General features: G+C 44.3%; 1 protein-coding gene across 1 annotated transcript in view; it reads right to left on the minus strand.

The window, feature by feature from the left end:
• IFT122 (intraflagellar transport 122) overlaps positions 1-18607 on the minus strand; it is a 251801-nt gene that overhangs the window by 211805 nt on the left and 21389 nt on the right. Inside the window, exons 3-4 of the mRNA XM_069206316.1 lie at positions 6447-6531; positions 109-187 (exon numbers count right to left, since the gene is read on the minus strand). Coding sequence (XP_069062417.1) covers positions 109-187; positions 6447-6531 — 164 coding nt within the window. The remainder of the gene's footprint in view (positions 1-108; positions 188-6446; positions 6532-18607) is intronic.

Here is an 18607-nt window from a genome sequence, read left to right on the forward strand (position 1 = left end):
GAGAGAGAATCTGCAGGTAAGCTCTGGGAAAGAAATGAATATTAGGACCACATGATTTTCTTATCACTTCATGGATGATAGTAATGGTAGAAAAAAAGAGTCACTCACGTGTACTTCAGGATACCCTCAAGCTGTGAAGTCCAAATAATGACACTCTTATCAGCAGAGCCAGATGCAAAACGCCTCCCTGAAAAGGCCAAAAGAGTATTCAAAACCTTTTAATTATTATTTCATCCAGGACATGAAGACAACCAGTGAGAAGCCAGTGGCTACCTACTTATCACACCGGGACAGAGGTGCACAACAAAATCAGAGACAAGAAAAGGGAAACAAAGAAAGTATAAAATAACCTACAACCACAAGAAAAACAAACAATCACTGGTAAAGTCAATAGGTTTCGCATTTATGGGAGTGCTAAGGTATTGGGTTTTCCAATGCTTGCTTAAACAGAACTGGTTGAAAAAGTGTGCCCACTCTATCTCCTTTCTGCACATACACATCGAATACAGACGGGGCCCTCACTTCTCACACCTTACGGCACCCTATGCATGACTATTCACCATATGAATACAATCCACCCAGTATATAATACAATCGTACCTTTAAAAACTGCTTTCATACCTGAACTACGCCTCACATTTTCTACTGTATTTCTGTACTTTGACCCAGCAAGCTGCCGACTTATGATACTTACTGTACCCTGCTGTGCACATTCATCACTTATTCTGTACTTGATAACCTTTCCTTTCTTTTTATTCAATAAAATATTTTGAACCAAAAAAAGAAAGATGCTGTGTCTCCCTGACCCAAAGCCACTGTTCTAGTCCCCGAACTAGGAGGCTTTTACACAATGTGTTGGTTCTAGAAAGCTGATTTACTTGTTACAGCCACAAATATTTTCTTCCTCTGGTCTTCCAGTTTCAAGTCTCGTCTAGAGACAGGTTTCAGCTTTCTCTTGTCAAAAGACCGCTTATGGAAAATACCAAAAGGTTACAGTAAGCTTAGAGCATGCCCACTGGTTACTGTTTGTTGGCTTTCTTGTCATGTTCATTTTTCTTACTTTTTTCCGATTGCTGTCCTTCCTCTTCTTGCGTTTGTCCTTCCCCTCGAGAACAACCACTTTACCATCCTTTTGATTGGATGGCTTGTATACTTCAGTACTCAAATTCAACAACCTACTTTTTTATTTTCTGCTCAGCAGTTCTTGAGAGTACTTGTGTTTTCTGGCTCTCTCCCTTGTGTGCTGCGTACCGCCAGCAAATACCACCCAATGCTCTCAGTGTTGCTACCTCCCAACTTGTCTGTCAAAGAACAGCAGCAGGTTTTTGTATGGGTATGACTAAAGAGCAGACTTTAAGGGTTGTTTTTGTTTTATCTACACATTCTGTGTATTTCAAGAATGCACAGATCTTGGCATACAAAGGCTTTTATGCTGCTGGGTGGGATACTGGCTGCAGCATTTACTCCCTTGTCGTGTGAGGCAGAAGGTATACTTAACACAACTGAAAATGAGCTGCCTCTTCTCCTGGATGCGCATGAATCTGCTCCCTGGGTATGTTTCAGTTCTAGGTCTTGGGGAAATAAATTAGGTCTTGCCAAGCTCTTAGTTTCAAATTCTGACGTAGTATTTGAAAAATAAAGCAGGGCATTTACAAAGATTGTAAGATGAAGGGTGGGGGGGGGGGGGGGGGGGAGAGGGAGAGCTAGGGGAGTGGTCAGCAGGCATTGGTGGATAAAATTAGGTCTGTTAGGATCATACTGGGTAATGTATGACTGAACCGGTAAGCAGTAGAGGTGATTAATAAGAAAAGTGGAAGGTGACTAAGGAGGGTCACCTTTTTGGAGGTATGAATCTAGAGCGTTCCATAGGGAGTGTGTCTGAGATGTGCTGTGTAATTGTTTGTAAATTATGTTATCTGCACTTCTGGTGGAGCAGAGGATGTTCCACCATTTACTGAATGATATTTCTGTAGGGCCTTCCATTCCGTTAGGACCATTTTGGTGCCAAGGGCTAGCATTAAGTCTATTAGCAGAGAGTCATGAGGGAGGAGGTCCATGGAGGATGGATGTGCCACTACACCTAGAGTTGAGGTCAAAAGGGATGGTGGGATCCAAACTTTTAACATGTCAAAGATCATTTGGTGGATTTTGGTCCATAATAGATGTACCATTTTACATGTAAAAAAACATATGTTCTAATGAGCCAGGTGATTTCTCACTGCGCCGGCATTTGTCTGACGATAAGATTCCCAATTTGTGTAATCTTGATGGTGTCCAGTATGTTTTGTGTTTTGTTCAAAATGTAGACTGTGCAATCGCAGGTGTAATTTTGGCAAGAAAGGGAGAAAGTCAGATTCTATTCCAGGTGGCGTCCAATAAATGTGAAGAGTTTTCTTCTGTTGTATATGGAGACCATTTTTTTTTTTTTTTTAGGTTTTTAAAAATACATAATCTGGGAAGGTCGAGTAGTTTGCATATATGGGATGCTGCGTGTCCTAGCTTTTTAAAATTATTCAGGATTGGGGGTGTGAGGTTTTTGAAGTTTTCTAATGGCAGATTTGATTTTTAGGAAGTTAAGGAACTCGATTGATGGGAGGTGATAATGACTGCTTAGACAGGTGAAGGAGATAGGAGATCGAGGCTGTCCCCAGATCTCCAACGGAGTTAATTCCCATTCTGTCCCATTGTTCCCAGAACACAGATCTGCCTTCCAATTTAATTTCATTGTTGTGCCATAGGGAGGATAGAGTGGAGTTAGCGAAGTGGTTGTTTAGGGCTTTGTCAACTCGTAGTAGGGCGGAGACCGTGTCTGTAATGATAATGTGCAAGTGATTTATGGGCAGTTTCTGAAGGCTGCGAGTAGTATGGGTTGAACTTAGTAGTAGTGGTGGTGGTGGCAGGAGCTGTTCTTCAATTTTAAGCCACTGAGGGGATTGGTTGTCCGATTTTCTAGATCAACAAGTACCTTGTGCTGCAAGGACTGTTTGATGGTATCTTTGAGAGTCTGGCATGTTCATGCCACCTCTGGTTTTGTTCAGTTTGAAGACATGACCAGAGATTCTGGACCATTTTTCCTTCCATAGAAAACCCAAGATTAATTTATCGGCAGATTTAAGCAAGGAGGAGGACAGGTTCATGGGGAGCATGTTCGCATGAAAGTTGGAAACAAAGCATCTAATCTGAAGTCCTAACCACCAACTTGAATAATACTGAACACCTCTTTGCCTCACTCAATGCCAGAATTTGCTCAGTTATAAGTTCAGGATATCATCAAGACTAAGATACTGAAATACGTATTTATCTTAAAACAAACAGGTTTTGCAGTTTCATTTACTGATTTCACCACCAGAATCATCCCAGATGGGACACATGGGGGTGGGGGGGGTGAGGGGGGGGGGCAGGGGAGTGTCCAGGAGTAGGTCAGCAGTGAAGTTGAGTTTTATAAAGTATTTAATATGTATTTAACTTGGATAAAGTAGGATGTTAAACACTGAATAAATTAGTTTAGAACTTCACCAGTGACTTCACTGTGGACAGGTCACCAGAGGCTCGTCCAGTGATGCATTGGCACTGCGCACCTTCAGTGCATTGAGTCAGGCAGACAGACATGGGTGAAAATGTCCAGAAGGTGCATTGCTAGCTTTAGGTCAGGCACTGTCCTAAAAAAAAAAAACTAGCTTTCTGTGGTGTCTCAGGAACAGAGGCACAAAGTCAGAGGAACAAAGGAGAAAAAGTCGCCAGCCGCCACCACAAGAAAACATAAATCAGTACAAAGAAGGAAAGGGCAGAGAGTAAGGCTGGGGGATAGAGATATATGGGACACATCCATACACAGACATAGAGGATAGAACCCAGCAATAATATTAAAAGAGTGAACTACCCACAAAAGCCACTTGTGAACAAGGAGCACATCGCTGACTCGCCAACCTTATATTGAAAAACATACAGGCTTACAAGGTGGTAATAGAGGACTTATCTCTCTCCTTTCCATTGCATTCAGGAAAACAAAATGGAAAATGCCAGTGTGTAAAAACAAAACCACTAAACCTTCTGGAAAACTGAAACCAACACAGAGCAAAAGGCCCACTGTGGAGCTTAATTCAAATTCTTCCTTGTAACATTGAATCGTGGTTCTTGTGTGACTTTTAATATGAGCCCCCACCAGTCAACCTCAAAATATATTATTTTACTTGGAAGATATTGAGGCTTCAAGGCAAAGCAGATGGTTCCAGCCAACACATTTGTTACTGAAAGGAAGCCAAAGTATCACGCAGCAACACAAGGTGAAAGGGGTCATTTGGATGGACACAGGTCTATGAAAACTCAAGCTTACTATGCTCCTGAAAACATATTTTCCTATTTATCTTCACTGAGGAAAGCTGTCTCGCCATTCATACCCAATTAAAATCCAGGATGGTTTAATATCTGGTACAGTTAAAAATGCTATATTACAATTCTTAAGGCCTAAGGTTTAAAAAAAATATATATATATCCTCACCTCCAAGCTACCTAAAATGCCTGAGTTCGATTGGTCAACAGCCTTGGGAGCAAGCACTATGCTCCTAATGCAAAAACAGGTTTAGTGGTTGAAAGTGGGGGAGCAGGATCACATTTAAAATTGATCATTTGGTGTTGTGTTTGAAGGTGCAATGTCTGGTCAAGTTTCCTCAGAACTAAAACGATGTGCTATTAAACTGCATCATCATTATAAAATGGTTGCTCATTAAACATGTTTTTTTCGATCTAAGAGATTGATTAAATCATCCAAAGTGACAAACCATGATTTTCAGACCAATAAGGAATGAATGGAAAGGGTTTAGTGTGGAAAGTCTCTAATAACTGAAAATGGGTTGTCTGCCCTCCATGAGAAGTGCATTTGGTCAGCTGGAAAAGTGGACAGTCGGGTATCAAAAAAGAAATAACATTGTCTGAGAAGAGAGAAGACTTAGATATGCATTAGGTGGACTGGGGGGGAAAAAGAGACTATAAATGTACATCCAGGATCATCCTGACAGATTTTGTCCTTGCTCGCCTCCAGGAAAAGAAGAAGAAAATTAAACATCTAAACATTACATTAAAATCAAGGATCTTTCACACATATCATCAAGCAGTTGCAAACATAACTGTTAATTTCACATTTAAGACTTCTTATAAGGTGCTGCACATACAGAAAATCAAGATGTACAGAAAATCAAGATGCACAGACAATACAAACAAGCAAGCAATTTTGGTGAAGGACGTTTTCACCAATAAGATCAACTGGAGGAAAAGGCAGTATTTGGTGTCTAAGTTACTGAGCAAGATGAGCAATGAACAGCATTGATCGAACCCCAAGAGGAAATTATCTCACAACAGGATTTTATGAGGAATTTTCATACCTTTGGTGCCATCCCTTTTAAGGCTATATAGTTACATGCTGAAAAAGGGAAACCTATCCAGAACTATGGGAAGCTATTATAGCCCTTCTAACTAAGCCAGTTAAAAAGCAAAAATAGATCTGAGGATGCCATGGACTGTTTTTCAAGATCAATGTTGATGTGAATGTTGTAATCAAAAAACTGGAACACCACCATCCTGTTTTTGGTGCTAGGGAGAGCCTATTTGAAAATAGTCAATTGTGTCACTGCTGTTTTTGACACTGAAAAAAAATATTGGATTACACTGTAGGGTGCTTATGGCTGATTTGTGGACATATAAGTTACATCTTTCCAGCTGCGACTCGTCCGCTATGGCATGGAAGTGCCATCCCATCGCCGAGAGCCAGCAGATGAAAAGTAAAATGATAATAAAACAATTTTATTATAATTTTATTTTTCACTGACTGGAGACTGGGTCGAGTCTAGGGTGAGGCGGGCCATCCTCTATGGAGGAGGAGTAGTGGGCACTGTAAGTGTGCATGTCGATTTGGCCTGCTGTCTGAGCACAACCAAACCGACATGCGCACTTTGATTTCTCCAACCCGAGCTGTGTTGTACAGCTGGGTGAAGAAGAGGCACAGGCTCCATGTCCCTATGTGAGCTGCAAAACAGCCCACTCAGACCAATCCTGGCGCTTCTCTCATGGGAAATAACATTAACAGCATGATAGCGGCGCCTGGATTGGGTGGGGAGCCTGTGCAATGTGACCTATGGACTGCACGGAGCAGAGAAGCACCAAGGCGGCGAGCAGAAGCAGCTGGTAAGTATTTATTATTATTTTTTAATTATTTTCCCCCGTGTTGCCCTGCCCCACCACTTTGTATTGCCAGTAGCTGCTACTGCATCTTTCCTTCCTGTGATCAATCATGCTGTTCATGCAATTACAATTCGATTAGCCCATTTACACCCCATAAACAAATATATATTTTTAGTTTTGCTTTATGCCCAATGACTCGCCTCCAAGTCTAGTCCAGGTAGTCTATCTAACATAAAGAGTAAAGTCACTTGTAAAAGTAGAATTCCACTTACCATCTTTAGAATATGCCACACAATAAACTGTGTCCTTATGACCCTTAAGAGGCTGGATTAAGGTTCCATCCGAAGTGTCATAGACCTAGAAAGTGAAAGAGGGTAGAACAAAGTCAGAATCAAAGTAATATCTCTCAGTATTGTTCACTGAACAAAAAGTATCCCTTTGTGGGCACTATTTTCACTGGAAAGAATTTTTGTTTTTATTGCAATTTACTATAGTTTCATGTAATCTACCATTTATTTCTACTAGAGTTGCTGTCAACATCTTTTCTTAGCATAGTCTCAGTTTAGTTGTCTCTCTACCCCAAACTTTCACACATGCAGACATCACCACACTAACCTCCCATCTGGAGCATAACAAAAAGCAACTAATTACATTGGTCTAGTTTAAATGCAAGACCTGCAATAGTTTCTTTTAGAGAAGCAACACCAAAGACAAGTAACACAAATTTGCCTCTTTCACAGGTCAATTATTAAACCCAGAGACCCAGCTTTGAGAATGTGTGCATTACTAGGTATTGTTTACTTCACTGGATAAAGCTAAACAAACGTACAGCCTGTCCAGTGAGGCAAATGTACCCTTCAGCAATATGAAAGCCACCATTCACTCACTCAAACATACCAGTCATTGTGAATTCCTAATTACTTTGGCCCCTTTTTCACACCATACACAATGGCAATATTGTTAATCACTAAGGAGCTGCAGTACTGTACAGACCTTAATGTATCATATTAATAGCTTCTCAAAGTCGAACATTACAAACTAGTTACTATTCCTGTGCCTGAGGAACGACTTACGAGACTAAACTTGTTTGATCAATAGCTTTGTAGAGCACTAAAAAGCACCAAAGTGGCCGAAATGTGACTCCCTTTCTTACAAAATATTACTATGAAGGGGTAAACATTGTCCATGCAAGTAGCGAAAGCACATTTTGAGGACTTTTTAAAAATCTCAAATGGTAGTCAGCAAAGCAGATCTTTGCAATAAACAGTCTCAAAGAGAAGTTGCTTGAATGCTTTCCGCTTTCTAAAAGTAAAGGAAAGAGAGTGACAGAGGATGGGCATGAAGCTTTAGATAGAATTTAGTAGTAAGGATGGATGGTAACACTAGTGAATGATAAGCCTTCCAATCATCACAGTGGGCTATGCATTGCACATTCTTGCTTAGAGAAGTAGCCAGTTCCAGGTCTGGAGTGGTGGGATAGGTCACATTTAATATGAGCATCAGAAATGAACAAGCAATTGTGTCCATTGAGATCGCTGCTGCTTTCAATTGGAGGTACCCAGACTCAAAGGTGGTGGAAAGAGCGACCTTGCAAGAACAGACTCAACAGTAACAACCCCTACTGGGTGTGAGGAAACAATCTCAGGAAACAAACATGAAAAAAGGGGGACTAAACGGTACAAAGGTATAAAAGCGATCATAGCACAATCTTAATATACTTAAATACATGATTAGCTAATTTCAGATCACCTTCCAACAATTCATTCAGAACAATGAGATGAGCAGATCAACACTGAATATCTCAAATATATGAATTAATTTATGAATATCATACAAGTGCAGTTGCATAGCTAATAAAGTGCTTTGAAGAAATCCACTAAATGAAGGGTTGAATTGGGTACCTAAGAGTGGTCCCCAAATCCTTTTTCACTTCCGTCAGGCCTTCTTTCCCATGTGTTCTTAAATTGTAATCTCCAAATGAAATACTGACAAGAAGCGTCCTTGCCATTTATAAAAAGTTGAAGGTTGGGGAATCGTGCCAGGCTGCAGCAACACAAATGTGTAACACCGCCATAGCAATAAATAGTAAGCACTCCCTCCCCAGTGGCACTTATTGCCTCTGTTACCCCCAGAAGCATAATTGGGTGGTGGGGGTGGGGAGGAGGGGAGTGGGTCAAGACCAAAACAATATTTAAAATATCCACCAAAATTTGGGGACCTCTAATTTAAGCCGATCCAAGTTAGAATAAGTAGCAAACATATTTATCAGATCCACTTCCCTGAATTGACAACGTGGACAGCATATCCCCTCTATCCCACCCTACTTGTCAATCTTTGCAGGGTTAAAATACAATTAAAATATAATTTTATAGCATTGTGCCTGAAGTCCAGAGGAGCACAATATGGTGCGGCTGAGTTGTAGGAATTCATAAATACAGATCTCCCCAGAATCCAATCTCTGCTGCCACTTACCATGCTTCTAAAGGTCGTCCGGCATGCTAGAGCTAAGGATCTGTTATATTTGACTGGCTGAACACTTCTCGGGACCCAGAAATCGATCCAAAAGCAAATTCCTCAAAAATCCAACAACCCGCGCCAGTTGTCCTATATAAGGAGTCACAAATTTGCAGATATCAAAATAAATCTCTACAATTTAAATCAAATCTCCTCCAGTGTTCCTCAAATGACGCCAGACTAGATCCTTGATAAAAATCACCAACTTTGGACAACCCCGTCTCAGCCATCCTGCCAAACAAGTATCATGAAAAATATCTGGCCATAATGGATTCATACACACTGGGGTGTACCAATTAAATCTACCTATAAAAGATTTTTTACGTCAAGTTGTCCAGATCTTAAAGGCTGCACCAACCACTTTACATCGGACCTTTTTGCAGTAGCTTGCTTCTACCCTCAAAAGGCAACCCTTAGCCTCCTATTCAATTAACAGCTGATAGATACCTGGTGCATGCTTATTAAGCCCATACCCATCATAGTTGTTATAAATAAGGCGCCTCATATTGGAGGGCAGCTGCCAACTGATACAGCTTTAAATTCGGAAGTGCCCAGCCACCCCGTTCTCTACGCAAAGATAGACATTTAATTGCCCTCCTAGTTTTCCCATAGGACCAAATGAATCTGGAGAGCATATCAACCGTCATTTTAAACCATGAGCTCTAAAATCTACTGGAATGGCAAGGAAGACATGCAAAAGAGATAACAGCGACCCATAAAAGACAGCTGAAGACTGTTCCATTTCCCGAAGTCTTGTTTTGCCTTCCCAGCTATTGGGCCAGATTCAACTTGACCACCTGATCCAAGATAGCACTAATTTGGATCCCCAGATACACTGTGCTAACACACAAATGGGGTCTCTAGTTGGCAGTAGGCTTGCACCCTGTCCAAGTAGGGACCCTCACTCCCAGCTCCGATAACCCCTGCTCACCCCCCTTGATAACTTGGCCCAAGCAGTCAGGCTTATCTCAGAAGCAATGTGTAAAGCATTTGCACATAATACATAGTAATACAGTGAAAAAACTACAAAGGGACACCACACCAGTTTTAGAAATATAGCCAATAGTTATCTATGTAAAACAAGACTAAAACAAGAAAAACCCAACATTCAGTAATAAAGATATGGATTTTTCAAGAATTACTTAAAAATACAGTTCCTTGAAGTCAATAGCTCCGTCTGGGGCTATCATGGTGCCGTGAACAACAAATCCAACAGTTCAGGCAGGCCGCAGCGTCGCACGCCAGCAAAGGTGTCGTGAAGACCCGCAAACAGAACCTTGGAAACGTAGCGCATTGTGATCCACACAATGAGATCCGGGGTGCGGCGTCGCTGACATCAGTCCCGGAGGTCAGTGCAGGTGTCGACGGGCTCTTGAAGTCACACGCGTTGCAGATCGAACTCTGGGCTGATGACAAAGTCAGGAGCGCTGGTGTGGATGGCATTGGGGCTGCAAAGTGGGATGGTGTGATGTGAGGTGCCCACAGGTCACAGTGCATGCAGCGGCTCAGTGACCACGTCCTGTGGCGTCGGTGAGACTAGGACTGCAGGGTGAAGCAGGGCAGTGCAACCAGGGGTGTCTCAAGGTCACGGTGCAGGCAGCGGTGTCATCATCACTGCTGAAGCGCCGTCGCCTGTAGGCCCAAGATGGCAGTGCGGCGCGGCGCAGGCTCAGTGAAGTGCCTACAGATCGCGGTGCAGACAGAGGTGTCTGTTGACCACACTGGAGTCGAAGGCGCTGGCGTCATTGGACTGGGGCTGCGGTGCGGGACAGTGCTTCATGTACCTCATGAGCGGTGTCCGCAGGCCACGGTGCAGGCAGCGGCACCGGTGTCAGCGCGGAGCAGCGGCATCAGGGATGCCACGGCTGCGGTGTGATGAGCAAGGCGATTCAGAGTGCGGGCCCACAGGTCACAGTGCAAGCAGCGGCTCAGTGACGGCGTCAGTTGGTGAGAAAAGGGTTGCGGTGCGACATGGGGCACAGCTTTGTGTGGCGTCATCAGGTCACGGTGCAGTCAGCAGTGTCGTTGACAGCGTCACAGTGGTTTTTCTTCTGTTGCAGCACAAAACACACAGTTCCCACTGCTGTAGGCAGATAAGGCTGAAGTCTTTGATATCCCTGAGACTTCCAACAGGAGGTAAGCTCTACTCCAAGCCCTGGGAGAACCTTCACAAGCAGGATACCCAGCAAAGTCCAGTCTTTGCCCTCTTTAAGACTGAAGCAGCAACTGCAGGCCAACCCAGCAAAGCACACACAGCAAAGGGGCAGCTCCTCCTTGGCAGAGGTTCCTCTTGCACCAGAAGTGTCCTAAAATCTAGGGTTTTGGGTCCACTACTTATACCCAGTTCTGCCTTTGAGGTAGGCAAACTTCAAAGGAAAGCATCAGTTGTTGACAAGATCCTGCCTTGCCCAAGCCTGGCCCCCAGACATACACTAGGGGGTCAGAGACTATATTGCGTGAGGGCAGGCACAGCCCTTTCAGGTGCATGTGACCACTCCTCCCTCCACTCTAGCCCAGATGGCCCATCAGGATATGCAGGCTACACCCCAGCTCCCTTTGTGTCACTGTCTAGAAGGAATTCACAACAGCCCAACTGTCAGTCTGACCCAGATGTGAATACACAAGCAGGCAAAGGCACAGATTGGTTTAAGCAAGAAAAGGCCCACTTCCTAAAAGTGGCATTTTCAAACTGACAATCTAAAAACCAACTTTACCAAAAGGTGTATTTTTAAAGTTCAGAGACCCCAAGCTCCAGATCTCTATCCGCTCCCAATGGGAAACTGCACTAGTCCACATATTAACCTATGAGAGAGATAGGCCTTGCAACAGTGAAAAACAAATTTGGCAGTAGTTTGTTGTCAGGACATGTAAAACACATTAGTACATGTCCTACATTTAACATACACTGCACCCTGCCCACGGGGCTACCTAGGTACTACCTTAGGGGTGCCTTACATGTACAAAAAGGGAATGTTTGGGCCTGGCAAGTGGGTACACTTGCCAGGTCAAATTGGCAGTGCAAGACTACACACACACACACACACACACACACAGATACTGCAGTGGCAGGTCTGAAACATGTTTACAGGGCTATTCATGCGAGTGGCACAATCAGTGCAGCAGGCCCACTAGTAGCACTTGATTTGCAGGCCCTGAGCACACATTGTGCACTTTACTAGGGAATTGTTAGTAAATCATATATGCCAATTATGAATAAACCAATCACCAATACAATTTACATAAGGAGCACTTGCACTTTAGCACTGATCCGCCGTAGTAAAGTGCGCAGAGACAATAAACCGTCAAAAACAAATCAGAAAAAATAGGAGGAAGATGGCGAAAAGTTTTGCGATAACCCTGCAATAAGGGCCATTTCCAACACACTGCATGCTCAACCTCCCAAACTTCTTGAGTGTTAATTCGGTGTTTCACTATAAGCTGCATTTTGGTTCAGCAAGTATCCTCAGATCTCCCCAGATGTAACAGCTTCTTCCCCTATTACCCACAGGGCTGAGTCAGTGCCTGTAATAACGACTGCCACGTCATCGGCGTAAGCTAAAAGTTTCATATCCCAGCCAAATCATTGTACTGGAGTTACAGCTGGATTAGTCTCTACCTTGTGAATGAGGGGATCAATATATAGCGCAAAAAGCAGAGGGGAGCCCGGACACCTCTGCTGAGTTCCTCTTTCTATCTATATGTGCCCAGATTGTCCTCCCATGAACTCTATCCGGGCCACCGGTTTATGATAGCTGGCTGGAAATGCCTTGATGTATCGCATCCTAATTCCCAGCAAGCCCATGACCTTCCAGAGATATTGGCAGCTGACCCTGTCGAATGCCTTCTTCGCATCCAACAGGGCTATTGACATGGGCTCATTTGCAAACTCTGCGGCATCGAACAATGTTATAGCCCATTGGATGTGATCAGTGGTGTCCCTGCCAGGGATGAAGCCATGCTGGTTGGTAGACACTAATTTGGCGATAATACACTAATTTGGCAAATTAACAGATCTTTGAGTCACTGTTTATTAGAGCTATGGGTCGATAAGACCCCACTTCGGAAGGAAGCTTGTCTTTTTTTTTAAAATGTCCCTATATTGGCAACTGTCCAGGATTCTGGAGACCTTTGACCCGGTCGTACTTGCAAAAAGAGCTCTACCATAACCGGAAGAAGCAACATACAAAAGGTCTTATAAAATGCTAACAGAATTTTTCAGTTCCTGCAGCCTTACCGGGAGGGCAATCCACAGAGAGATGCTTGTATATCATCAGAAGTGATATTAGCCCCCAAAAGATTTTGCTCCTCCTGTGTTACTCTGACTGAAGCCACACTGCCCAGAAACTCCTCAATAACTTGTCCACCTCCCCCTCACCCCCTGAGTTTGGGTTTCATAAAGTCTCTCATAATAGCCCCTAAAAAGTTCTCTAATGTCTTCCGTGTCCGAGACCAGATCCCAGCATGTGTCTAACTTCACTAATATAACCTGCAGCAACCTTCAACCTTCTGATGTGTACGTACTGCCAAAAGTTGTCCCACCCTTTTGCCATACTCAAAACATTCCCGTCGTTTAGCTAGATATTTTTCAGCTGTTTTTTTGGCTGTTATATCATTGATCACAACCATAGCTAATGCAATTTGTTGCTGTGCTGTGCTGCGGCAGGATCAGGCCAGGATGTGTGACGGAGGGCTTCTGCCTGACTAAGCTTCTAATATAGCTCCTTACTGTGCAAATGGCTCTGTCGATTTAAACTATACCCAAGGGTTTCCCCCTGCACACCTGCTTTAAAAGCGTCTCAGACTACCTTCAGAGAGGCACTACCTGTATTAAATTTCAAGAATTCTGGAATCCACAAATTCATTCTTTGAACATAAGCAGGATCAGAGAGTAGACCTCTCTCAAAAGACCAACTTCTACTATTCCTAATAAACTCTTGCAGGGATAGTTCTATTACTAATGGGTTGCAGCGTGACATGAGTTGGGGAAACAGCTCTATTCGAGCGTCTTTTAATAGCTCCAGTCTCAGAAAGAAATAATCCAACTGAGCCAGAGAGCCATGAGGGACAGAGTAGTAAGTAAAGCCAGGGTCAGGTGCTTTAAGCTTAAGCCAAGCATCTACCAGACCGATGTCTCTTTAGAAGCTACAGAGGGCTCTTTAAACACGTGCCTATGGCCTGTAATAAAAACACAGAATGGGATTGGATGCATCCCTGGAATTAGATCTGGAACCATTAAAATTAACATTCCCACGTACCACATACGGGGAGGCAAAGCTGCAAGTTCTACAAAGAGAAAATCTGAAATCTCAGGCTCATCCGTAACTGGGCCATACAATGAACATAAAGAAAAAGACCCTCCACCATATGCACATTATGTTACGGCCCATCTACCATATTTGTCTGCAGAGCAATGTCTAAAGTCCCATATCTTGCCAAGGGCCAAAATAGCCACCCCTTTCGTTTTAGTGCTCTGAGAAGTGCATGTAACCAGCGATAAGCCTAACGTTTCTAACAGATTCTTATTAGTTTGAACTACATGGGTTTCATGAAGACAGTAAAGGTCCGCCTTTAATACCCTTAAATCCTCTGCCACCCTTCTCCTTTTCGCCTCATCATTCAGACCACATATATTTATGGTAGCTATACGTAGTCTTGTCATAATGCTGGCACACGTTAGCAACTTGCTCATCATAGCACAGCTCAGAAAAAGCACTAATAATCCCAGCATAGTCTATCCACTTTCTTTTGTTATTCGATTTCCCTTCCCTGTCGTACTGCTCACCATTCCCCACCACCACTATGACAATTTCACCATATCCTTACCTTGTTCCTGTGACCCCACCTTCACCCCACTCCCCCCCAGGCCCCACCGTGCTAGGCAACCTCCCGCCGACCCAACTCAAAACACCACCCCTATCTGAATCCCTGCTCTGTCCACCCCTGACCCCCACCTTTCCCCCCTCCTGCCACCTGAGGCAGTCAGACCAACCATGGCCTGAGTGATGGCTCCCTTTATACGTCACTACTGGGCTCCCCCCTTTACAACCATCGTCATTCACTTAAACTCAATAGTTCATATCAAATCAAAAACAATTCTAATCATATGTCTGTTGGCTAAGTGCCCTTAGCTAAGTACCCCTGTCTTCCCTATAAGAGGACAAGTATACTTGAGCACAATATGATCAGATAATATCCCATTCTGAAACAAAACAGTGAGCCATTAGTGAGGAGACACCAAACCATCAAGATATTACTTGGCCAAAATTTCAGAGGTGAATGTTTTGATTTCCCCCATAAAATTAGTTTTTAAACCAGTGGGGGCCAATAAAAATGCTTTCATCCCAGCCTCTTGAAAAGGCTTAATCAACTGTCAGTCTCCACCTGCTCTTCACCGTGGCTTGAGAGAAACCAAGGAGCACAAAGAATGTATGACCATATAACTGCGCTGCCCATCAACACATGCTTTCTCATAGATTGCTCATCTTAGAATAAAGTTCCCAAAAAAGATGAGAACAGCTCTGGGATGTCTCTCATTTGTCCCCTCAGTGTGACTCTGCTTTCTCCTCATAAGTGGAAACATGTGGACTCTTTGTAGCTCCGACTTCCAGATCCAGAAAGCCTCCTCCCGGAAGGCTCCTTTTAGCAGATCAATTACAAGGGCTCTAATGTCACTGCCATCAGCCCCTTCCTTTATCCCAAGGAAGCATAAATTATTTCACCATTGGCGATTTTCAAAATCCTCCTTTCTGTCTGATGTTCCTTAATTGAATCATAGATGAGTTGCAACACTGATTTGTTAGTCTCAGTGAAGGGACAAATATGACTAGCTCCTTTAGATGTCGATGATCCCTCGGGTTCCCCCTCTTGATACAGGAGCCGCAGGGCTGAGTAGTCCCATTTCAAACCAGCTGTCTCTTGGCCCTGACCATCTTTCTCCTTTCCTGATGGCGGGGCCACCAGTTTCATCTTTGGCCTCTTGTGTGGGAATTTCTGACTTTTGACTGTGGCTCCCTGCGACGTAGAGGGGCTGATTTCACTAACCACTGGCTGGCAAGAGCCAGCATCATCCTCGCTTGAGCTCGGGCTAAAACTGAGAGACTCCAATCCATCAGTGAGGGAATAAACTGTGAATTATCTGAACCAGTCACACCAGAAGGCTGCCATAATCTTACTGGACTACAAATCCCAGAATGCCCCATTTTAGGCTCTGATTTTCCTGAACTCTCTAGGAGACTGAGGTCATGTCCGACCGTGCTGGAACCTGCTGCTACCCCTGCGGCACCCTGCACAGAAGATTGAATAGCTTGACATACAGTTTTAGCATGCTCTCCTTCTACAGCTAATCCCTTGTCCACCATACTAATGTTAATTCTATTCCTTGGGTTATGACCTAAGCTGCTTTCCTGGGGACTGGCATCTAATGATTTTAGCAGAGAGGGGGTCCCCCACACACCGTGCAAGCTGATTTGGGTGCTAGCTCGGAAAAATTCTGTAATGGCAGATTGTGATGCATCCAGCTGGGGTAGTTAAGCGGCGTCTGGGTTAACCAGGCCAGTTTGCATTGCAAGGATAGGAGCACTTACCTTCTTCTTTGCAGATTTAGGCCCTCATTACGAGACTGCCGGTCATCATTCCGCCAGCCTAGCCGTGGCCCTCTTACCGCCGTGGACCCAGCGGTAAAGACCACCACATCACAAGTTGTGGGGTTTGGAAGATGCCAAACCTCCACAACACCGCCTGGCCTGCCGGTGCGGTCGCACCACTGCAGCTGGCGGTGAGCAGCTCCAACCCGACGGAAAGCCTCAGCCTGCCGGCTGGATTACAAGGCTGCACACCGCCAGACTTTCCATGGTGGTCACCCCCCCACGAAAACCCAGGCGGAAACACAACTGGCGAAAGGAATCCCCATTCCGGTCGCCGGCACACGCACCCCCACACGTCAACACACATGCACACATCCACTCACCCGTCCACACACTTAGAAACACCCCCCCCCTCACCCCTTCACGCACGCATGCATACACACACACACATGCACCCCTCGGCATACGCATACATTCATCCCCACTCACATGGATGCAGACACACACCCCATTCTCTCGCATACATACACGTACTCATACACCCCCATTCGCACTCATACACGCACACACATGCACCCAACAGTCCCCTCCCCCTCCCTTTCGGAGGATCCTTTACCTTCTCCATTGAGGAGGTCGTCTGGGAGGGGACGGGTCCTGGCAGTCTTGCATCGCCACCACCACCACGCCAGCAAGACTCTGCCAAGCCATATTGCGGCTCGTAATACGGCAGGCGGCGTCTTGCTGCCGTGGCGGTGATGGCGATGCAACCCGCCTCTTCGGAGTCGGACTTCCGCCCATAAATGGGTGGAAGTCCTCCAATGACTCCTGATATGGCGGTCAGCCGACCGCCAGCACTGGCAGTCTGCTAGATGCAGCGGCTTTGGCGGTCTTTCAAAAAGACAGCCGAAGTCAAAATTTGGGCCAAAGTGTCCATCTTCCTGGCTGCAGAGCCTCTGCTTGTTCGTTCCTGCTTAGACTGCACAGCAAGTAGTCTGAGAGCCGTGATCTCTGGTCTTTCGCGAGCAGTGGTGACAGACTTAGGTGCCATAATGCTTCCTGAAAAGCCAGTTCCTCAGACCTTTACAGCCAAGATGCTGAATCCGTCACTACGTGCCTTACGCTTGAGATACCCATGGCTAATCCAGAAAAGAAAGTCAATGGCCAGCTACACCACACCAAGTCCCAGTTTCCGCCATTCTCTCTATTTAATCCGGCTGCCGAGCACAAGTGCACCGGAATACTCTGTCATGCTGGGAGCTACACAGCACTACTTCACCGACTCCTGTCCTTCAACCGCCTCCAGAATATCAAGCGTCAGGATGTAATAATATTGGAGCAATGATGAAAGATGTTTTTAATTTTCCCAAAGCTTCATGTTGCTGTGTTTCCCAGCGACAAAGCAGTAGGAACTCGGAGTTCAGAGGGGAGCCAGCCAGCAGTGAAGCTACTTGTTCGTCATCTTGCCTCATGAGGAAACAATCTCAAAGAGTTTTCAAGTGCAGACAAACACTCACTAATTACCAGATATGTGAAAAACAAATGTTGTTATCAGGAAGGAAAACTACATTTCAACAGATGTGAAATCTTTGTGGTAGGGACCCTGGACATTTTCAAAGCTATCATTTGCAAATTACTACCTCTATTTCAGAGAAGCCTAATGTGTACTAACTGCAAAACAAACAGGCATCAACTATGGTTTTATTGCAGACTTCTCAAAGCAAAATACTTTTGCCCACATATTTTGTCACTTTGACTCCCTCTCTGTTGTGCTGGTAGGATGAGAACTTTGTTTGATTAGTTGATGCCTGGAATATTAACTTTCAGTGAGCTGAGAGACAGTACCCGAAAGTTAGACCTGAGGTAAAGATTCAAAGCAGATCACTTTGCTTTCAAGACCAACTACAACGCAGCTGACAAAGCCAGAGAATTGGCCGATGTCATAGCACTCTGGATCACTAATGCTACCAAATGAACCAGAACTGTCTTTTTTTTTAGCAGGCCAAGGTATCTCAGCAGAGAATATTTGACTATCTTAATGACAGCCTTATTAAAAGGTCCCTTACCAGAAGCACCGGTGCTATAGAAAGCTAACCCGCTGCACATGTGGCTTTCTCTCTTTCTCTTTTTGGCAAGATGAGAGCGATACCCTTTTTTTTTTTTTTTTTTTTTAAACCTTCTCTCATCAGACTGAAAACTAGAAATAGTACTAGTACTAACCATCCAACGAAATCTGTTACGAAGCCTAGACCTGGGTATAGATTTGGTCACAGTGCGCTTCAGAATATTTAAAAAGCCATATAAACTTAGACTTGCTTTTTCTCTCAGAGCCTGAGGAT

Source organism: Pleurodeles waltl, chromosome 9 (genome assembly GCF_031143425.1).
Source record: "Pleurodeles waltl isolate 20211129_DDA chromosome 9, aPleWal1.hap1.20221129, whole genome shotgun sequence".
NCBI lineage: Eukaryota > Metazoa > Chordata > Amphibia > Caudata > Salamandridae > Pleurodeles > Pleurodeles waltl.